Source organism: Heptranchias perlo, chromosome 27 (assembly GCF_035084215.1).
Source record: "Heptranchias perlo isolate sHepPer1 chromosome 27, sHepPer1.hap1, whole genome shotgun sequence".
Lineage (NCBI taxonomy): Eukaryota > Metazoa > Chordata > Chondrichthyes > Hexanchiformes > Hexanchidae > Heptranchias > Heptranchias perlo.
Window position 1 is genome coordinate 13451816 of NC_090351.1, and position 23907 is coordinate 13475722.

Below are 23907 nucleotides of genomic sequence, written 5' to 3' on the forward strand. Positions count from 1 at the left end.
AGGAAGGCACTGGTACATGAGGCAGAGGTTGCGAATGGATGGACGAAGCAGGAGGGAGGGGCAAGGCCTGAGTGCTTGGGCAGATGGAAAGGGGTGAAGGAGAATCCTTCTCCTTCCCTACCCAGGTTTAAAAAACCAAAAGGCTTTTCCATGCCAAACTAGGAAGCCTCATTATTATTATATGGCAAACTGAAACTTTTAAAAAAGCATTCAAATCAACTTGAAGCTAGTTCCTGATCATGGCAGGAACATAGCTTTTCTTTCAGGGTTCAGGTTGGAGAGGCAGCAGGAATGGCCCAGTGGGGCTTCGGGTCAGGTAAAGAGGTAGAAGCAATGAGGTGGGAAAGAGGGCTGATACGGAGCAAGCTTTTCAGTAGGTCCTGGGTGAGTGGCTGGAGATGGGAGGTAGGAGGACTCAATCAAAGCTAAGTATGTAAGTTTAGATAGGTGTAGTGTAGGCATGACAGGAAAGTTACAAGAAATAATTGTGATAGTTCCAGGGAGTGCATGCATACTTTTAATATGTACATATATATAGATAATTTTTAATTAATCCTTGTTTACTCTCTAGAGTTTCAAAATGAGACTGTTCTGGCTTACTCTACAGGTGATAACGGAAAACACAAATAACTTATAAATAACCCAACAACTTGGTAAGATAAGGAGTAAAATGTTGTCCAAGCTAGCATTTTATTTAATCAGAAATTTGCATGGATTTATCAATGAGCCGTGTACTCCGTTTTGAAATCCCATTTCTGTCTCACTTCATAGTTTAAAAATTAAAACAAAATTTGACTTCCAGGGTTTTTTCCGAAGAACAATTCGCATGAAGCTGGAGTACGAGAAATGTGATCGTAACTGTAAGATCCAGAAAAAGAACAGGAATAAGTGCCAGTATTGTCGCTTCCAGAAGTGCCTGGCATTAGGAATGTCACATAATGGTCAGTGAATGTTGTCAAAATAAGCAAATGAAAATTCAGGCATGTGATGATAAGTTGACAGGTTTAACAATTTTTCAAATAGAGAATTGAGTGATTTTATAAAGTATTTGTGTTAACACATTTTATTTTATATTGAAGTTGTGCTTTACAGGCAGCCAACGTGGCAGAAATATCCTTAAATCAGAGTATTAGTTGATAACTTGCCACAACTTCATTGCTGATTCACTTTAATTGCTTAACGTCATTATTGATTTCTAATTCAATTAGGAATTAATCCAGTCTTTAAAAATGATTGTGCCTAGTGCTCCATACGTGCCAGGAAAGCTCCAGGTTTAGCCTTGATCTGTACTGAGTTAACTGATCTGGGTTTAATGTGGCAGTTTTGCTGTAAGAATTGGCTTCGCTGTGCCCCAGGCTATGGAGGGAGGAAAATCAGCCAGGGTTTCTGCTCCTGATCATTATCGGAAGAGGAAGGAAAAGAAATGCAAAAAAAAAATCAACCAGGCGAGTCTGGTTTTTAAAAAAAATCTCATGAATGTATTGAAGATGCTGAACCTCAGAGTTGATTGCAACTCCTCAAGCTTTGCTCTAGTCTTTCGGGTGAGGCTTTAAACCCATGTCCCACCTGCCTGTTCAGATGGATGTAAAAGAGCACGTGGCACTTTTATGACTAAGAGCAGGGAGTGTCTTGACCAATATTCATCAATCAACCAATGCCATCACAAACATTTTAACTGTTCATTCATCTTATGGGACCCTGCTGTATGTAAATTGGCCTACAAAAACCAGAATGTGAAAGGTGCTATGTAAATCCATGTCTGTCTGTTCTTCCCTCCTTCTGTGCTTCATGATGTCCTCCAAGCCCCTCAGTTTGTGTTCCATCTTTGTAATACACTCGCAGCTATTGTTCTCTATAGTTCCTTATTATACTTTGGTGTTATCTCTGGAGTTGTTGGGAGAACAGACGTGAAGAACAGTATGATTGCTGGTCCCCGCGTGTCAGGAGAAGGTTAAAGTAAAAGGGATACTGTGTCAAAATTGTTACCAGTGTGAAGCACTGCCTGTTTTCAATTTGTGCTAACGAGCTTGTGTTGAAACCTCTTATAGCAGTAGAGCATGTGGTGATTGGCACTTGTTGAAAACAGACCCGCTATTCACTGACCAGCCTAATAATAAATAATTTGAAAGTATGCCAATTTTATACTTAACCAAAACAAACTGAATTCTTTGCCAAATCTAATTTTGTTTTTCTCTGGTAACAGCCATCCGTTTTGGCCGAATGCCTGAAGCAGAGAAGAAAAAGCTAGTTGCGGGACTTCTAGCTGGTGAAGCAACAGTTCAAAATCCACAAATAGCCGATCTGAAATCACTGGCAAAACATGTTTACGATGCATATCTAAAGAACTTCAATATGACTAAGAAAAAGGCACGAGATATCCTAAGTGGAAAGGCTACCAAGGACCCAGTAAGTAAAGGGAGAGAACCTTGTTGATCCTGGCCTGAATTTTGTGATCAGTATGGGTGCTCTTACAACATGACTATAGCTAACCGCAAATGTTTAGTTCTCCTAACATTGGCTGCACTTATAAGAAACAAGAACGAAACAACTTGCAGTTTTATAGTGCATTTCACGTCCTCAGGACATCCCAAAGTGCTTCACATCCAATGAAGTCAAGCAACAACAAATTGCATTTATGTAGTCCTATTAACGTAGAAAAATGTCCCAAGGCGCTTCAGAGGTTTAATCAGACAAAAATAGAAGCCGAGCCAAAAAGGTGATATTAGAAGGGGTGGCGAAAAGCTTGGTCAAAGAGGTGGCTTTTAAGGAGGGTCTTAAAAGAGGAGACGGAGGTAGAGAGGCAGAGGAATAGGGAGGGAATTCCAGAGCATAGGGCCTACATGGCTGAAGGAACGGCCACCAATGATGAGGGGGGATGCACAAGAGGCCAGAGTCCGTGGAACACAGAGTTCTGGGGGGGGATTGTAGGGCTGGAGGAGGTTACAGAGATAGAGAGGGGTGAGGCTATGAAGGGATTTAAACATCAGAATGAGAATTTTGAATTGGAGGTGTTGGGGGATGGGTGTGTAGGTCAGTAAGGGCAGGGGTGATGGCTGAGTGAGATGGTGCACGATGGGATATGGGCCAGCAGAGTTTTCGATGCATTGAATTTTGTGGAGGGTGAGGGACTGTAGGTTGGCCAGGAAAGCATTGCAATAGTCGAGTCCGGGGTGACAAAGGCAGGGGAGCTTGGGGGTAGGTTTGGCTTGGTGGGCAAGGGGAAGGGGTGGAAGCAGCAGAGGCAGCTGAATGGATGGTCTGAATCTTATTGACGAAGAAGTCCATGAGCTCCTCGCACATGTTTGAAGGTGAGGATAGAGGGGACAAGGGAGAGGAGACAGTTGGTAGTGGAGAAAAGAAGCTGATACTTCTGAAGAGCAGACCCTGTTATAATAAGCAAACATAAATATCTTGACCTGCTTTATTTTGGTGGCAACGCAGACCTGTTTTTTCATAGGTCCCCTGATCTTTATTCAGAACAATGATCTCCTCTGGTTTTTTCACTGTACCAGCTGTTGTGTTTCAAAATTCCATCATGATACAAACAATGAGGCATGGCACCTGCGCAGTTTCAGATTCCCTAGTCCACCCACTACATGCAATTGCATCATAACACAGCAATCCCAGGCCCACCCCCAGAACTACACTCTGATGGGCTTACACAGTGACCCATATAAGGCAGCTGTATAAACATGGGAGAGAAATGCATGGAAGTTGATCTCCAAAATGGAATGAAAAAAAGGTAAGCGTAGACATAACCCAAACTGTCCACCCACTGGGAGGAAGTTATACTTGGGTAGTTTCCATTATAATTGTGGATATAGAAATTTGTGATGGAAAAAGTTGACAGGAAGTACGTGCAGATGTCGGATTTATAATATATAGTTACTACTCTCAGATAGAAATGGAGGGGGTTACTTTGAATAAAAAGTACTCTCTCTAGACTTTTCCTTCCCTTTAAATTCAGAGAAGGCACCGCACACTTGTGTTGGGATTCAATGGGGGACTTTTTAAAAAGAACAGGAAATGGTAGGCTGCACCCTCTATATGGTGTCAACTGCCAAAAAATGGCATCTAAGGCTTTCTCTATCAGTCAATGCAAAATTGTGACATGGCAGCATGGATGCTTAAAGTACTACTTGTGTTGTAGAAGTTAATTTTAATCCAGAATGAAAATGAGACCAGAATTATTTATTATTTGTCTTAGTCCCAATTGAAAGTAAAGTTAGGTCTGTAATAATGCATTACTCGTATTGAGAAGTAATGTCATGTTTGTGCTAAACTGTAATCTGGCCTGGCATTAGATGTTAGTGCTGCTTGTTTTTGTCCATCTCCCCAGCACAAATGAGGCACTTCAGTTGAAACTGGAGGTGCACCTGAAAAACAGAGGGTGAATGAATTGAGATTCATTCACCTGCAAGTTGCCTGGCCCAAAGACGAGAATGGTGGCAAACAGTTGAGATTGGTAAATGCATCCCCGCTCTGGCCCAAGCTAACAATCCAAACAGTCTGGATGATTCAAATCTTTTTAAAACAAAAATAAAGGGAGAATTTTCTGCTGTTCCCTGAAAAATATTTAAGTATATTTTTTCCAGAATCAAGCCTCTGGATTGAAAGGAAAAGGACTTGCTTACATTTATATTGCCTCTTATCATGCCATTCAGAAATGTCTCAAAAGTGCTTTATGTGCATTTAATTACTTTGAAATGCAACGTTATTATGTAAAAAAATGGTACAGCCACTTTGTACGCAGCCACTTTGTACGCAGCCTTGATCACATGAGCAGCATTGAGATGAATGATCAGTTAATCTATTTTGGTGCTGTTGGTTGAGGGAGGAATGTTGGCCAGGACACCAGGAGAACTTCCTGCTTTTCTTCAAAAAATGCCATGGGAACTTCAACATCCATCTGAAAACAGCCAGATGGGACCCCAGTTTGACATCTCCTAAAGTATAGCCCCTCTGACAACTCAAGTCATTCCCTCACCTCAACACTGGGGTATCAGCCTGGATTATGTGATGAAGTCCTGAGATGGGGCTTGAATCCACAACCTTCTGACTGAGAGGGAAGAGTGCTGGCAAATGTCAAGCTCCTAGAAATATAGATTCCAACACTCTCTTTTTCTGAAGTCAAAGTTGAGGCTATATTTCAGAACACATTTACTATTGGTGTATTGGAGCTAAACCATGCCCAATAGAGAAACATTTAGAACCATACAACCACAGAAAAGATATAGCACAGAAGGGGGCCATTTGGCCCATCTTTCCGCGCCGGCTCGAAGAACAACCAGGTGCCCATTCTAAACCCACCTTCCAGCACCCGGTCCGTAGCCCTGCAGCTTACAGCACTTTAAGTACTTTTTAAAAGAGTTGAGGGTCCCTGCCTCTACCACCAATTTGGGCAGCGAATTCCATACACCCACCACCCTCTGGGTAAAAAAAAAAGTTTTTCCTCATGTCCCCTCTAATCCTTCTGCCTATCAGCTTAAATCTATGTCCTCTAGTTCTTGAACTCTCCGCTAGGGGAAACAGGTACTTCCTGTCTATCTAGGCCCCTCATAATTTTGTACACCTTAATCAAGTCAGCCCTCAGCCTCCTCTGCTCCAAGGAAAACAACCCCAGCCTATCCAATCTCTCCTCATAACTGCAATTTTCAAGCCCTGGCAACATTCTTGTAAATCTTCTCTGCACTCCCTCCAGAACAATTACGTTCTTCCTGTAATGTGGTGACCAGAATTGCGCACAATACTCCAGCTGTGGCCTTACCAGCGTTTTATACAGTTCCATCATTACATCCCTGCTTTTGTCTTCTATACCTCGGCTAATAACGATGTGGAGATGCCGGTGATGGACTGGGGTTGACAATTGTAAACAATTTTACAACACCAAGTTATAGTCCAGCAATTTTATTTTAAATTCACAAGCTCACCTGAGGAAGGAGGTAGCCTCCGAAAGCTTGTGAATTTAAAATAAAATTGCTGGACTTTAACTTGGTGTTGTAAAATTGTTTACAATCGGCTAATAACGGGAGAGCATTCCGTATGCCTTCTTCACAACCTTATCTACCTGTACTGCCACCTTCAGGGACCTGTGCACATGCACTCCAAGGTCTCTCATTTCCTCTACCCCCTCAATATATTTCCGTTTACTGCGTATTCCCTTTTACTGTTTGCCCTCCCTAAGTGCATTACCTTACACTTCTCCGGGTTGAACTCCATTTGCCACTTCTCCGCCCACTCCACCAACCCATTGATATCTTCTTGGAATCTACAGCTATCCTTTTCACTATCGACTACACGGCCAATTTTTGTGTCGTCTGCAAATTTGCCGATCATGCCCCCTACATTCAAGTCCAAATCATTAATATATACCACAAACCAGCAAGGGACCCAACTCTCAGCCCTGTGGCACACCACTGGAAATGGATTTCCATTTGCAAAGACATCCATCGACTTTTACCCCTTGTTTCCTGTTACTGAGCCAATTTTGGATCCAATTCGCCAGATGTCCCTGTATCCCATGGGCTTTTACCTTTCTGACCAGTGTGCCATGTGGGACCTTGTCAAATGCCTTACTAAAATCCATGTAAACAACATCCACTGCACTACCCTCATCAATCCTCCTTGGCACTTCCTCAAAGAAATTAATCAGATTTGTAAGGCATGACCTTCCTTGAACAAATCCATGCTGACTACCCCTCGTTAAACCATGCCTTTCCAAGTGACAGTTTATCCTATCTCAGTATTGATTCTAATAGTTTGCCTGCCACTAACCGGCCTATAATTGTTTGGCCTTTCCCTCGTACCCTTTTTAAACAATGCTACTACTGGTACAGCTATTGAATTTTGTCCTTCAACAATGTCAACATCCATGCCATGAACCCAAACAGTTGAAGATGCAGAGCCTAGTTATATGTTTATTTTGCGTGTCAATGAATGTGTCAACGTTATAAACGGTCTTGTGGTATAATAATTGTATCCTTTGCGTTAGTTTGGCATGGTATTGAGAATCCTGCATAGAGGTTAGCATGCTTTTCTGTTACAAATTGTTTTTTTAGAACATTTCTTTTGCACTAGATTGTGTGTGTGGGCATTTTTGGGGGAGGAGAAGGGAATGACCACACGCTCCCTAAATAATTAAAGAAGTCATTCCCCTCTTTTCCCACCCTACATCTCTGAGCCAGATCATACAGGAAAACTCTATAAATGTTACAAATCAAAACCATCCCCATGATGAGGACTATAGTCTGTACATGTTTTTGTTTTGTTGAAAATGGCAGGGTAGTACCCCAGTGGTAGGTCTCATGCAAACTGACTGGCTGAGGTCTGTCCATCGCTGAAGAAATTCTAGAATAATATTGGTTATATTGGACATACTACATGCATTTATACTTTTTCTCTGATACTGACTTGGCAATAGCCCATTCTAATCCTATGCTAGAGATTATGGGTGGAATAGAATACTTTTTTAAACTGACGCATGATACTTAGTGGGGTTCCAAAAATATGTATTCTTGCAGTTTAAAAAGATTGAATTTCGATAGTAAGGCCAGATCAAATATAATTTGGAAAAATCATCACACCACATTTAATTTTTTTCCATTTGTAGTTAGTTCCCAGTACCACTTTTTCTGCCAATAGATATTAATGTAATTTCAATGCTATACCATGAAGAATTAGGTACCTAAAATATTGGGCCAGAACTTGCGCAGAATGGCGTGTCGACGCTCGCCGCAGCTCCTGCGAATTAAATTAACAAATGTACTTACTGCGGGTTCCGTGGCGTCCACTTGCTTAATTTTGAACTTTAAAAAAAAAATTGTACGCTATCAACTCCGCCTCTGAACAGCTTAAGTTGATGTGTGTGGAACAGTCTGTGAGAATAGAAGACAAGCCCACAAAATCTGTCAGGAAGAGAAGTCACGCCTACAAGCAGGCAAGCAGAATTCATTCATTTAAAGTTAGTATTCTGGAAGTCATGTAAATAAAAATTTAAATTTTATTCAATAAAAAGCCAATGAAATAATTGAATTAAAGAGACAGAAGGGAAAGTTTAAAAACATTTTTTTTATTTTTAAATTTCTTTTTAATGACAAAACCATTAAAATAAGGAGTAATTTGAGATTCCACATTTTAAAAAATTTAATTTTTAGTTGCTTGGCAGTTATTAAGACTAACCGTGCTTTTGAAACTGAGTTTAAACCTGGTATTTTTAAGAGTACCTGTTTAGTGGCGTAATCAGTTACTTTCCAGCTGGGCAGATGAGCAAGTTTGCGATTTTTCAGTGATTTCAATGATTGCAGCGTGAGATGACCCTTTAATTCAAAGCTGCCAAATCGCTGGCGAACCAATAGGAGCAAGTTCACGACTTCCACGTCTTAATGCCCGTGTGCAAATGCAGGAAGTTGCTCTTTCGATTCGCTGTTAAAAACGGAGAGTGCTGTCAAGCTCCTCCGTTATTTCGGGAGCAAATTCTGACCCGTTATTGTGTTGTATTTTTGAACATTTACAACATATGGAGACATCTGGTGGCTATAGATGGTATTGTGCAAACCTGTTCCTAAATCACTCGTGAATAGGGTGTTTCAACACATTGGACGATCAGACTCTGTAGCAAATTTGATTTAGAAATTATGCCCAGTGTCAATTATTTTTGAAAGTGAAAGTGTAATCCTTGGCTCTTAAGTCATGCCTATATATATTACTCAACACAAGATACCCTTCCTTTGTTGAAGTCGTCTGCTCCTTGTTGGGATATGGTTCCATTGATGTGAACACTCTTCGATACCGTTCCCTATTGCCTAATAATCATTTTTGAGCCAGGAAAGTCACTGTTAAAAGCTACTTGGCTGTTGGAAGCTAATCCTGTCTTCATCCAAAGCCCACACGTATACCACTAGCAGGATGTCAGCCGTGGCTGGGCAGCACTCTCACCTCTGAGTCAGAAGGTTGTGGGTTCAAGTCCCTTTCCAGAGACCTGAGCACAAAATCCAGGCTGACACTCCCAGTGGATTACTGAGAGAGTGCTGCACTGTCGACAATGCTGTCATTTGGATGAGACTTTAAACCGAGGCCCTCAGCTGGATGTAAAAGATCTAATGGCACTATTTTGAAGAAGAGCAGGGGAGTTCTCAGTTTGTCCTGGCCAATATTTATCCCTCAGTCAACATCACTAAAAACAGATTTTCTGGTCATTATCACGTTGCTGCTTGTGGGACCTTGCTGTGCGCAAATTATCTGCCACATTTCCTACCTTACAACAGTGACTACACTTCAAAAGTACTTCATTGGCCGTAAAGTGGTTGGGACGTCCTGAGGTCATGAAAGGCGCCATATAAATGCAAGTTCTTTCTTTCTTTCCAGCAGGGGGCCGCTGGATAGTGGTTAAGAGCACAAATCCTGGCCAGTTTTCCTCTTAAGCCGTGGGTGCTGAGACAATAGCCCTTATAACATCACCCTGACTGTGATGGCTAACAGCATAGACCAGGGATCGAATCAGATCTTCATGCTCTTAATGGGTCAGCAAAATGGATAAACGCACGCCGCATTTGGGGAATATTTAAAGGTCATTGATGTGCAACATATGCATGAAACATTTCTCTGTCACCCTCTTGGTCTGACTGTATATCTTTTTTTGCTGTCTTGCTGCATGCTGTCCTCCATGTTGTGTACTCTGGCTAGCTGGTATACTTGCTCGCTCTCTTTCTCCTCTTCTCCTTTTCCCCCCCTCACCCCTGGACATATGCGTGTTCTTTCTCAGTATCACATGGCTTCTGTGTCACACCGCTTTCTCTGTCTTGCACTCACACATACTCTGTAACTCTCAATTGTGCATGCGCTCTCAGATTCACATGCTTGCATGTCTTCTGAGTCACTTGTGCTCTGTGTGTGTGTCTTTCTCTCTCTCTTTGTCTCTCTGTCTGACCCCCACTTTCTCTCACTTTATTAAGACAACTTCAATTTATATACTACCTTTCACCTAAAAAAAACATCTAAGGCGCTTCACAGATTTGCCTATGGAAAATGGACACCAAGGAGAGGTGACCAAAAGCTTATTCAAAGAGATCAGTTTTGAGGAGGATTTTAAAGACGAGAGAGATGGAGAGGCAGAAGGTTTTACAAAAGGAATTCCAGGCTTGTGGCAGTCTCTTCCACCAATTGTGTGGGGGTGCAGGGGTTGCCAAGAAGCTGGAGTCAGGAATGGGGAGTTCGGTGGGGATATGTAGCTGGAGAAAATTGCAGAGGTAGTGTGTGGTGAAGCAGCAAAGGAATTTTAGTATAAGAGCACAGATTTTAAACTTGAGGTGTTGGGGGACAGAGAGCCAGTGTAGGTCAGTGAGGACTGGAGTGATGGGCAGGCTATACGCAGCAAAGTTTTAGACAAGTTGAAATTTATGGCGGATAGAATGAGATCATTGGAGTAGTTGACTCTGGAGATGATAATGGCACATAATGGCTTCAGCAGCAAAAGAACTCGGATAGGAGCAGAGGCAGGCATTCTTGTAGCGTTGGAAGTCAGTGTCTGTGGTGGAGAGGATATGGGTCAGAAGCTCAGTTTAGGGATGAACAGGTCACTGAGGTTGTAAAGAGCCAGGTTCAGCTAGAGACAGTGTCTGAGGATGGGGGTGGAATCTATGGCAGTGGGAGAGAGGAAGATCACGATGGTATTCCCGATGTCTGTAGATGGCGTTATCGAGGGTCAGCGTGTAGAGAGGAGGGTCAACAGTACATCCTTGAGGGATTCCAAGGTCATGGTGCAGGGGTGGGAAGAAAAGCTATTGCTGGAGATGCTCTAGTTATGTTTGGAAAACTAGGAGTGGAATCATGCAACGGCAATCCCATGTAACAGGACGACAGAGGAGATGTGCTTGAGGAAGGTGGCATGGTGAATCATGGAACACTGCGGACAGGAAGGATAAAGCACCATGGTCGCATTCACAGAGATACACACCAATGTTTTTTCTTTCTCTCTTTATTCCCCCTTCCCCAGTAACATACCCCTTTTGATTGATCTATGAAATTCTAGGGACTGCCCCCTACCCCAGTACTCTTATCATTTTTCTTAGAGAATTTGAGCCTATCTTCAAATTGCTACATCATGGATTTTTCTCGGCATGAAATCTGACCAACATATGCACGTCAAATTATTATTTAAACAAATTGAAATAACCAATGCAGAAAAATCCTGACTAATTTTATTTTTAAAAATTTATACCTATTTTATCTTTTCAGATCCTTCTTGCATTCCGTAAGCTCTTCACTCCCTTGTATATTAGATCAGCGGAGTGGGGAATCAGGAAAATAAACTTCTACCAATACTATTAGTCCAGGTCATGACTCAGTTTTATAATAAAGTTATTGGGCAAATACTCATTTTTACTCTTTTTTTTCCCCTCAGTGCTTTATGGTGTAGTTAAACTCCCAGTTTCACATCAATGCAAAGTGGCTTTGGGTGCATGTCAACACAAAAGTTACTGTAGAACTCAGATGGCTAACCCCAGGAGAGTGTCGCATCAATTTGAGCGTGTACCTAGTGCTGTGTAACTCTAGCCTTACTCATCTTGCCTGTTGCCCCTCTGTCCCCTGATAATGTACCGCTGCTTTTGTCCATCAGTATTTTGAAATATTGAGGGAAATGAACTTGGTAATAGTGAATTTAAAAATGGCCATTAGATATTTTCTTCACTCACTTCCAGCTAGCTGAATAAAATGTGATATTATTTCCAATACTTGACAGCAATTTTTGCTCTCCTAGATTCCTTTTAATGGATTGTCATTAAGTATACTATTGGAGCTGTAGAAAATCTTCACATTTGATTGTGCTTTCAATTATATCCTGATATATTAAAAAGTTAGGTCATTTTTCTAATTGTTTGGCAATAGGGTAGTACACAAAGTTGGTACACCAAGCAAATCTAATTTACCCTTTTTATCTCCTCAATTCAGCCTTTTGTTATTCATGACATGGAGACCCTTTGGCAGGCTGAGAAAAACCTAGTTTGGAAACAATCTGTAAATGGAATTCCAAACAAAGAGATTGCAGTTCATGTCTTCCATCGTTGCCAGTGTACAACTGTTGAAACCGTACGAGAACTCACTGAATTTGCCAAGTGCATCCCTGAATTCTTAAAGCTGTACCTGAATGACCAGGTGACATTACTAAAATACGGTGTACATGAAGCCATTTTTGCCATGTTGGCATCAATTATGAATAAGGATGGTCTTCTTGTGGCTAATGGGAATGGATTTGTGACTCGGGAATTCCTGAGGAGCCTGCGCAAGCCATTCAGTGAAATTATGGAACCCAAGTTTGAGTTTGCAGTGAAATTCAATGCTTTGGAACTGGATGATAGCGACTTGGCTCTTTTTGTGGCGGCCATTATTTTATGCGGAGGTAAGGAAATAACCATCTTTATATCTGCGAGCACTGGTTCCCTTCACATCATTGCCTCTATCTGCGTGCACTGACTCCCTTCACACCACTGCTGCCACCTGTCTGCACTGACTCCCTTCACAACATTGCTACCATCTACATGCACTGACGCCCTTCGCAACATTGCTACCATCTGTATGCACTGACTCCCTTCATATCACTGCTTCTATCTGTATACGTGGATTCCCTTCACATCACCAATGCCACATGCATGCACTGACTCACTTCACATCACAGCCTCCATCTGCATATGCTGATTCCCTTCATGTTACTGCTACCATCTGCAATTTGCAAATTGGCTATTTTTTTCTCTTGCTTTTCATTTCAATTTTCTCAACACTTCTCCTGAAGGCTTGTTCTGATTGGGGTACAATTCCACCACCAATGGTTGCCCATGGGTACCTTGCTTATATGGTCGTTCTTCATGTGTGACCCTAGATACTGAATGTGAGAAGACTATACAACTATGGAAGGCATCATAGCTAAGTCTGATCCTGTCCCCAGATAGCGAACATGCCTCCAGCAGGGTCACAGGTCACCTGTTAGGACTGGGAACCCTGGCCAATAGTCACCTTCCTAAATCAAGGTACTGAGGCCACTTGTAACACCCTCCTCCTATTTCATGGAACAGTGATTCTGAATGGGAATCCTGGCTGGTTATCCTTTTCCTACCGATACGGAGTACATAGGCCAGTTGTACTATCCCACACTGCTGCCCTGGTTGAGATCAGTTAACTTAGCTGACCAGGAACATAAGAAATAGGAGCAGGCGTAGGCCATACGGCCCCTCGAGCCTGCTGTGCCATTCATTAAGATCGTGGCTGACCTTCTACCTCAATTCCACTTTCCCATCCTATCCCCATATCACTTGATTCCCTTAACATCCAAAGGTCTATTGATCTCAGATTTTAATATATACTTGATGACTGAGCATCCACAGCCCTCTGGGTTAAAGAATTCCGAAGATTCACAATCCTCTGAGTGAAGAAATTTTTCCTCATCTCGGTCCTAAATGGCCGACCCCTTATCTTGAGACTATGACCCCTAGTTCTAGACTCTCCAGCCAGGGGAAACAGCCTCTCAGCATCTATCCTGTCAATGAAATGAACCTGGGACCTTCTAAGGCTGTATGAGTGGGTGTCATAAAATGCAAGTTTTATTTTTAACTGCAGTATGTGGTGTATTTACCTATTGAGCCATGAGCTGGTCTCAAAGCTTGACTTCGAAGTTTAAATTTTATTTACAACTATCATAGTGGATTTCAGCCACAAGCAGCTTGACTTGTGAAATTTCATTGCATTTTCCAAGTTTGTTAGGGGAAAATGTTAATATCATGTTTGCAAATGTATTTTTCACCAATTTCATAGACATGGTTTATGAACTTAAGTTAGTCTTCTGATATTAATCCGAGAAGCAGCCAAGCCTATTTGTTTAGTATGCAAGTCCCATTTGCCAAGTGAGAAATTGTATGCAAATAGTTGAAAACACAAACCTCAAGCAGCATAACCGCTCTGAAACATTTCCTATGTAAGGGCATGAGAAAGCTGCGAGTTGTACAGATGCTGATCTGGAGACATTGCACTATTGCAGCAAATAAAGTTACAGTACTGACAGTCAATTTTTAAATTGAACATTTAAGGATGAATATATATTACAGCACAAGTATTAGAGGCAGCCCTGGTTCTGGCTGTAGTACTGCAGTATAAATGTTGTGATCTCAGTGCCTCTATTGCCACAGAGAACCAACTCAGTAAGTGGTCTGTACCCACACAGCCCGAGGTGCAGTGGCACTAGCAGTAAATATAAATGCTGCTGCAAGAACCACGTTTTTTTCAGGCCATAGAATCATAGAAGTTACAACATGGAAACAGGCCCTTCGGCCCAACATGTCCATGTCGCCCAGTTTATACCACTAAGCTAGTCCCAATTTCCTGCACTTGGCCCATATCCCTCTATACCCATCTTATCCATGTAACTGTCTAAATGCTTTTTAAAAGACAAAATTGTACCCACCTCTACTACTGCCTCTGGCAGCTCGTTCCAGATACTCACCACCCTTTGAGTGAAAAAATTGCCCCTCTGGACCCTTTTGTATCGCTCCCCTCTCACCTTAAATCTATGCCCCCTCGTTATAGACTCCCCTACCTTTGGGAAAAGATTTTGACTATCTACCTTATCTATGCCCCTCATTATTTTATAGACTTCTATAAGATCACCCCTAAACCTCCTACTCTCCAGGGAAAAAAGTCCCAGTCTGTCTAACCTCTCCCTATAAGTCAAACCATCAAGTCCCGGTAGCATCCTAGTAAATCTTTTTTGCACTCTTTCTAGTTTAATAATATCCTTTCTATAATAGGGTGACCAGAACTGTACACAGTACTCCAAGTGTGGCCTCACCAATGCCCTGTACAACTTCAACAAGACATCCCAACTCCTGCATTCAATGTTCTGACCAATGAAACCAAGCATGCCGAATGCCTTCTTCACCACCCTATCCACCTGTGACTCCACTTTCAAGGAGCTATGAACCTGTACTCCTAGATCTCTTTGTTCTATAACTCTCCCCAACGCCCTACCATTAACGGAGTAGGTCCTGGCCCGATTCGATCTACCAAAATGCATCACCTCACATTTATCTAAATTAAACTCCATCTGCCATTCATCGGCCCACTGGCCCAATTTATCAAGATCCCGTTGCAATCCTAGATAACCTTCTTCGCTGTCCACAATGCCACCAATCTTGGTGTCATCTGCAAACTTACTAACCATGCCTCCTAAATTCTCATCCAAATCATTAATATAAATAACAAATAACAGCGGACCCAGCACCGATCCCTGAGGCACGCCGCTGGACACAGGCATCCAGTTTGATAAACAACCCTCTACAACCACCCTCTGTCTTCTGTCGTCAAGCCAATTTTGTATCCAATTGGCTACCTCACCTTGGATCCCATGAGATTTAACTTTATGTAACAACCTACCATGCGGTACCTTGTCAAAGGCTTTGCTGATGTCCATGTAGACCATGTCTACTGCACAGCCCTCATCTATCTTCTTGGTTACCCCTTCAAAAAACTCAATCAAATTCGTGAGACATGATTTTCCTCTCACAAAACCATGCTGACTGTTCCTAATTAGTCCCTGCCTCTCCAAATGCCTGTAGATCCTCGTTATAGACTCCCCATGATTGGGCCCAGTGCTTATCTGGCCAATACATTCCAACACAGCAGTTTTTGCATTGTTGATAGTTTAGATTGTCCCCCAACATTGATCACAGTCTGCTGATAGAAAATTAAGGTCATGGTTATGATTTTTAAACAATAGGTAATGAGCAATCTTGCACATCTGTTTTTCTGTTGCTGTAAATCCACCCTCTTTTCCTCTCTCTCCTCTCTCGCTTCTCTCACCCCGGCAGTATCAGCCACTACACTTTATGGAACTACTTCAAGCAGAATGGATTCTGCGGTACAAACATGTCATTAAATACTAAATTACAAAGTACAGCAATGCATTGCAATATTGTGGGCAACAAAGTTAAAAGAGCTTCCCAAAGACCTGATGGATAAAGGCACCTCTCAGTGCAGTAAAGACCATAGAGTCTCAGGTTGAGTTTCTGGTCTGTGCTGAGTTAACTGATCTCAGCTGCGGTAACAGTCGGGAAACTACAGTTGGTCTCCAAGCTGCTGAGCTAGCAGAGGTGGTGGAAAAAAATCAGCCAGGATTCTCACTTCTGATCACTATTCAGTAACCCTTGCTGGAAGTGCTCTTTTGTGGACAGGGTAGCAGGGAGGGTATCCACTTTGGCAATTGGTTCCCCCACAGTTGAATAGCCTGCTAAAAATAATTGTCTCAGCTCATGCATAAAAAATGAATACTTGTGTGAGTTACCAGAAGACTGACTATGCCTGTAGAATTCTAACTGTTTCATATTCTTTTAATTTGGACAGCCAAGTGTCCGTGAGACCAATTAACTGGATCTTAAGAGTCTGGCGCCAGGTTACAGAAAATGTATTCAACAATGTAAATACCATGATTCAGCTCCTGGCTGCCAGGATCTCAGAATTGGAATTAGAGTTTAAAACCATTTTGAATTTGCTGGTCAGGACCTCTCTCGGTATAGGGCAAAAAAATAAAAATTGTATTGCGAATCTAGACAGGCAATCTGAGGGTCACCCCACGCATGGCAGCTCTCAGCATCCATCGACACATTGGCTGCAGTTTACATTCTGCTGGCGGGGACTGCTGCCTTTGGAAAAGTCTCAGAAAACCATCTTCTGGCATGATTCTAAGCTCCTTCAATACCACTAGCCCCATCTTGTTTATATTGCAGCGCTGCCATCAAAGGCAAGCACTATAATATGTAAAATACAGTCAATTTGTGCCTCCTGCATCACCAGTTCCTGTTCAGGATGCTTTAACTTACCGCTTCAGGAAGTTGTGCTAGAATTCAGGTTTATAATCTCTTAGGCTCTGCTACTCTTTTCTGGATTTAGTTGAATGTTTGCCTTCAAGGAAGATGTGGGAGGGGAAGGAGAGTAAAGAGCTAGGAATAAAGTAGAAAATGTTCTATTCTTGGACATCACTGTCTCAGCTGTGCAAACAAATTAGTCCTTAATGATTTTCACTTTCTTTTAATGTAGACCGTCCTGGGCTGATGAGTGTGAAGCAGATTGAAGAGATGCAGGACAGTATTCTCCAAGCCTTGAGCCTACACTTGCAAACCAACCATCCAGACTCTCAATACCTCTTCCCAAAGCTCCTTCAGAAAATGGCAGACCTGCGCCAGCTAGTGACTGAGCATGCGCAGCTTGTCCAGAAGATTAAGAAAACTGAAGCAGACACTTCACTACATCCTCTGCTACAGGAGATCTATAAGGACATGTATTGACAAACATTGCACATGCAATATACTGCTTAATCCTCCCTTCCCCACCACCAACATGGCTCCATTGAACTCTCTTCAAAATAGGTCTGCGCGTGGATACATGATAGATCTGTAACTAGGCACTCCTCTTCTGAATTTTCTGTTCTTTATATGGCTAGTTGTAGCTGACTCATTTGAAGTCAGCAGAACAGAACTATAATAATTAAAGCTGAAGAATGTAGGAAAGCGTACACATTTACAACACTATTGATGTTCTGCAATAAATTTTTGTGTTGTAATTTATGATCTTGGTTACAGTACTAAAACCTCCACTTGGTAGATGCAACCATGGTCAGAAGCAAATTTTGCATTACTATCCAATGGTACTGAGCATGCTGAGCCCAACAGTATACATCCATTCTGCCGGTCTTAATTTTGATATAATTAGAGGGTATGGAAATTATTATATAAATTGCCGCAATAAAAGTAGCTTATACTGTATAACAGTCTGTAGTAGAAAAGAACTTGCTCCAAGAAGTACTTAGTTAAGAATGTCATAAAATTACAGGGCTAGCCATCAATTCTTTCCGATATAGCATTTTTGGAGATAATTTACCACCTTTCAAAAGAACTTTGTGTGAAGTGCTTTGAGAAGTTTCACAGAAATGTGATGAGGTGCTTAGATAAATGCAATTCTTTCTTTAACGATGAAGAATTTCATTCAAGTGTTTTAAGTCACTTTTTTCATACTTCTGTATCTGACAGCCATACCTGCTTACCAAACTGTATTGAGGGCAACTTTGTAAATTCCCTGCTGGGCGTTGAAGTGTAGGATTGGGAGAAACTGACCCCTTACCTAACTTGTCTCACAGACTGCGGTTACATTTGTTCTAAGGGTATCTGTAGTAGGCTTACAATCTTGGATCTTTCATGGGAGCATTCCTTCCTCGCTGTGGTAAAATCCACCCAAATAATCTACACACGCCAGGACTAATGAAGCTCTCTATTTATATCATGAAGACCTTTTGGTGGGGGTGGGTGGGGGGCAATAATGTAGCCATAAACTCTACCCCTAATTAAGGAGTGAATTATAACCATATATGGAAGCAATGAAATTGTTCTTATATTTTGCTAATTAATGAAATATTTGGTTGATACCTTTGCATTGAAAATTGCTAATTTGGTAATGTCTGGTTACACTCCCATGGGGAATCAACATATCCGATCAGCTCTGCTTTGTGCTCTGTTGTGCCTCAATGGCACACAGGATACATCCATATTTATTTGTTTCTCCTCTCCTATTTCTATGTTGTAGCAACTTTCTAAAAAGATTTTTTGCATGTCTGTATACAACTAATTTTCCTGATGAGTACTGAATTCCGATAGATATGAAAATGCTGCAGTTTTCATCTGTAGGAGCCATTTTAACATGGAATGCTTCTATAATTTGGTTGCACGAGTAGAACAAGAACAGTAGTGCAGCGTCTCCAAGCTATTGGTTCTTGGCTGGCTGGCAGTCTGCACTGTCAGACCAAGTTCCCATTTTTACTGCACTGATGATATATATCAATACAAACTGATGTAATCAGAAACAGAAAATATTAGAAATACATAGCAAGTCTGTCAGCATTTTGAAAAGAGAAAAAACGGGATTGAATTCCAGTTGTAGGCCCTTTGAAATGTTACCATGTCATTTTTTTCAGATGCTGAAGGACCTACTTTGCATTTCCAATATTTTCTGATTTTATTTAAGATTTTTAGCATTCAGGGTTTTTTTTTCTATCTGCATGACACCAGAAAGGCTTGTTCCAAAGTAGATCCCTTACTAAATTTAGTTCAGTGCAAATTTGACAGTGAGATTACTGGATAGTCTATGCGTCGGCCAATAAGTAATGTAGGTTAAGTGGCAGATGGGAATTTTTCCATAAGTCCACAAATTAATGTGCAGTATTACACTTTTGCCATGTTTGTATTTTATGTTCAGTTGTAGTTTTGACTTAACTACTACAATTTTGAATTATTTTATTGCTGGGTCTCTTGCATGGAACTCAGAGGTTTCTGATGTGTTCTGGTGGTGCTTCAGAGTTGGAGATGCCTACTGCAATTGGCTGTCAGTTCAGTCGTTCTTATGCAGCACAGGTTGAGCAGGAGCTGATTGATTGACCAATGGAGCGTGCTGCAGGACACGTGAAAACCGGAAAGAAATGCCAGTTCTGGAGCATAAAACTGGGAAGAAGGGCAGTTACAGGGGACTTTGTAATAGTGACACGTAATTAAATCACGGAACCTGAATCCAGAAATGAGTTTTGCTGCTGTTGTTTCAAATAGGTATAATCTTTCTGTTTATTTTTACATTTGTTTTAGTGATTTTTATCCATTTTCTTCCAAATACCTTGTGATTTTGTTTTAAATGTTTTCTTCCCTTGCCATTTTCCCCCTTCTAGTCCTTTCCTAGAGGCGTTCACTCCTTGCTGGGGTACAGTTCCAAGAGCACTAGGTGACCTCCGCTACCCTGTGCAATTGGCCCGTTATTTAATTTATCACGTGAGCCTTGATGGAGGTTTGACCAGAGAGAAAGCATCAAAGCTGAGGCCAATCCTGCCCTAACTCAACATCCAGATGTGAACCTCCAGCAGGGGTGCTGGATAGAGTTCAGGAGTGAGAAATGTGGCTAACTTTATCCCTCCATACCCTGGGGTTGCTGACGCCAGTTGCCAATCCACTCCACTTGAGATCACCAAATTCTGCGCTTCAGAAGATTAGCTACATCATTAAATAAATTTAAAACAGAAATCGACAGTTTCCTAGAAGTAAAGGGAATTAGGGGTTACGGGGAGCGGGCCGGAAATTGGACATGAATTTAGATTTGAGATTAGGATCAGATCAGCCATGATCTTATTGAATGGCGGAGCAGGCTCGAGGGGCCGATTGGCCTACTCCTGCTCCTATTTCTTATGTTCTTATGAACCTGGTGTATTGCTGGTCTGCATGGCTCAGCTACTCACTATATAAACCCACAGAGATGTAGGGGAAGTGTCTTTATGATTTATTTTATGTGGGGCCAATGTCACAATGGGCAGGAGGAGGGAATGGTAACAAATATGTATATTTGCACCATCGTCGATGACATTTGCAGGGGGACCCAAGTATGTAGTGCACAACAATGGTGTAGTAATGGATTTCTCATATCAAGACAGGTCTTGACTCCGTTTGACATTTTCCAGTAGACCCTGGCCAGATATAATAGAGGGTTATAGACACTATGCTTACTTTATACCAGTTGATTCCCAGATGCTGTTCACATAGCAAATCATTTTGAGAGCTTTACCCCAAAATATTGATGATTCATATTCAACACAAACACACATTCTGCTGGGAGATTGCTGGAAAATCTGGATGCAGATTCTCTTTGGTAAAATAATTGCTGTGTGAACAGAGAAAGCTGGTAGAAGTTTTCTTTTAAAAAAATATCTGCATGTCCTGACTGACATTTAGTTTTTTTTTAATTGCTAATTATTTACTTTGTGAATCAGTATTGAGCAATACCAGCACTTGAAAACAGGGAAGAGTTTCCTGTTTGCCTGTTCATGAGTTGAAGCAGGATAGTGCAGGGATTGATGGCTGGTAGAAATTAGGAAACCTACATGATGAATAAACTATAAAGACTGTTAATGTAATGGCTATACTCGGAGACCTTTGCATACATTTTCTGTGAAGGGATTACATCCAATTAAATTCACAAAGAAATACCAAATATATTTGTGGTTTCTTGAGCTATACCTACCCAAGATTTAAACTGGAAATATTTCTCTTTCGATGATGGCCCTGATAGACGTTCTGTCTAAAGGAATCCAGGGTGATTTATTCATGTGGTACTGGTATTTTACCATCCCAATATCACATTTTGTGTGACTATTGCAATACAAATACTTCCTTTTAAGATGTCAAGCATATTTGCTGAATATCATGTGGGCAATGAGTAACTACAACTGATAGTAAGACAGGAGAGCTAAGAGGAACATAAAAAGAAAAACAGAACAAAAAGTCTGAAATTGATTTATGCACTTTTTGACTATTTGCTTCAGACTCTAAATGTGCACTAATGGTGTTATTAGTGTGTTTGTGCCCTCCGGGTGCATTACCAACTGTATTTGTCTTTGAATTGACTGTTACGTTCTTAAACTGAAAGAGATCTTCCGCCAACTGTCTTTGTATTATTTCTACATTTGTAATGAGCCTAATGCAGTGATTGCAAAAGGTACCTGGGGAAATGGATTTAAGTTTTTAGTCTAATAGACTCTAATACTAATTTAAATATAAATATCAGTTTAATTAGTTTTTGAACCAAATGGTTATAACCTTTTTAAATCGTTTTTGTTTAGTATTATTAGGGTATTATGTCTGTGGGAGATGCAATAAATATGCTTTATCATGTATATGTTTTGCTAAACTAACGTATGTATTTTTTCAGGCTATGCGTCCCATGTTAAAAATTGTCTTTTTTATCACTTAAACAGATGGCCTCTGGTTAATGTTTTTTGTTAGTAAGATCTCCTTTCATTACTTTTGTTATATAGGGCTATGCACTACCTGGTAAATGTGGTTCTAACATTGTGCTGTTTGCACTGATAGTATTTTTGTACTAAAAGAGCTTCTAAATACCAGTGTAAGGATGTGTTTTAAGTTGGAACCCGGAAATGTTAAAACTATCCGTAACCAATGCAGCTCTCCTAGTGGAGTTGGTGGAAGATGAGCTAAAATCACACTTACCAATGTAGTTGGATATTGTCCGCAGCTGTACAGTCTTACTAGCAGCAGAACGTGCACATTATTTTATCAGAATAAGGGGACCTAGCCATTTTCCTCAAATGTAATAATAAAACTGAACAAGAATTACCTCCTTCAATCATTTTCTCGTACCAGGAATTTTCTGGCGTAGTCAATATACACTCCTGGCTGGCTAGGTCTGCCATTGAAATATTATAAATTGGGAATATATTTCTGGCCATGGAGCTGGAAATGCATCACTTGTCCCCTAATTAATTTTTTCCAAAACCAACAGATAGGGTTTCAGATGCAGGTGCACACAAAATAGTTTTGTAATTTAAATAGTTGCCCTATTATGTCAATGGATGCCAACGCTAATATTTCCATCTTTATTCTTTGCAGTTTGATCTTAACCGGAGTACTAGACATGACAAATTCTACTTGTCCCATAGACAGGTGATCATACATTTGCACTTTTCCTTGTTCTTAAATCTGCCTGGACATGTGAATAGTTGGGATATTTCGCTCACCATGTCTTCAATACAGTACCTACAGGAAACTCAGACACAAATGTCTACTCAGGACTTTAAAGCACTGTGCCATTTATTTTGAAATATTTCAATACCATAATTTGATTTGCTTTGTTTATTTTGAACATCCCAGGCAAGCTTCCCTGTTTACATAGTTGCTGTGACCATATCAGTTACAAGGTATGTGTATAATTCTATGTTCGGAAGTTAGACTCAGATTTAGCTGTTATCTCCATAGGAAAGGATTCCATTATGGTTGAACAGAAATTAGGGATGGTGCCTAGACATGCAAGGTGCTTTATTCATCCATTCATGTTCTAGTTAATTATACTAATGTCTCAAAGTAGGCATGGGCACCATTTTTATGTCACATCTCAGGAGTCTCAGGACAGTAAGGTTTTTGATACTGTATTTAGGTTGTGCATTATATATGTCCTAAGAAGCATACAATTAAATTTCAATGTAAAAGTTGGAAAAATGAAACCAGTGAATACTGCATATTTTTATGTTGAAATGTGGTATGTGGTGTCATTCATGACTTCCATTAGGCATTCAATGGCATACATGTTATAAAAATTGCTATTAAGGACTGCCAGTGTGTAACGCCCTTTGCTGAAATTCTGCTATCAACCACCATTTGGGGACAATTCTCCCTAGGTTTGTTACGTTGTCCTATGCAGTACACCTTTCACTCAGCTGTATGAACCAATTTCACAGTGTTTTTTTTCCTCCTAAAAGTTGTTCCTTACAGACTGAGATTTCTATTGAAAATTAAATCTAAGTGAACCTCAGCCAATATAAATCATCATTAGTTCAGGTTTAATGGGGCCAAAAATAACCTATTTTAGAAACTCATGGAAAATACAAGAAGGCTTTCTGTAATATGTGAAGATGATAAATGGCGCTGAGACTTGTGGATAAGTTGGGTTCTCTTGTCCTGTACCTAATGTTAAAGATCATTTTTGAAGCCTCTTACCTCAAAAGACCAGGCAATTGAAATAAAGATTAATCCAGAATAAAATATGTGTGGTTGGAAGTTTCTGTGGTTGTTTGGACTGCTGCAAATCATTTCACTGGAAAGAGAAATCTCTAAAACACACAGATCGCACTTAAAAGGGGATTTTGACTCACTCTGCCTGGCGGAAATCAGGTGGTTAGGGAGTTAAAATCAAAGCGGTAGACTTACCGCTGGTTTAATAGGCAGCTGATGTGCCTGACTGACTCAGGCAGGAGCTTCATGAATACATTTAAATCGGGGTCTTACATAGATCAGACCCTGAAGCCATTTTTACGGCCTACTGAGTGAAGCGTTC

The 23907-nt window shown here is 40.9% G+C and overlaps 1 protein-coding gene across 3 annotated transcripts in view; it reads left to right on the forward strand.

The window, feature by feature from the left end:
• Nucleotides 1-23615, forward strand: part of LOC137344415 (peroxisome proliferator-activated receptor delta-like) — a 45891-nt gene extending 22276 nt beyond the window's left edge. For 2 of the 3 annotated variants that reach the window (XM_068007365.1, XM_068007367.1), the window contains 4 exons: nt 803-941; nt 2204-2406; nt 11947-12394; nt 17074-23615. In XM_068007365.1, the coding sequence (XP_067863466.1) occupies nt 803-941; nt 2204-2406; nt 11947-12394; nt 17074-17321 (1038 nt within the window). In that variant the 3' untranslated portion in view covers nt 17322-23615. Of the gene's footprint in view, nt 1-571; nt 654-802; nt 942-2203; nt 2407-11946; nt 12395-17073 lie in introns of all 3 variants that reach the window. The other variant, XM_068007368.1, reaches the window with a different exon arrangement.
• The last annotated feature ends 292 nt before the right edge of the window (nt 23616-23907 follow it).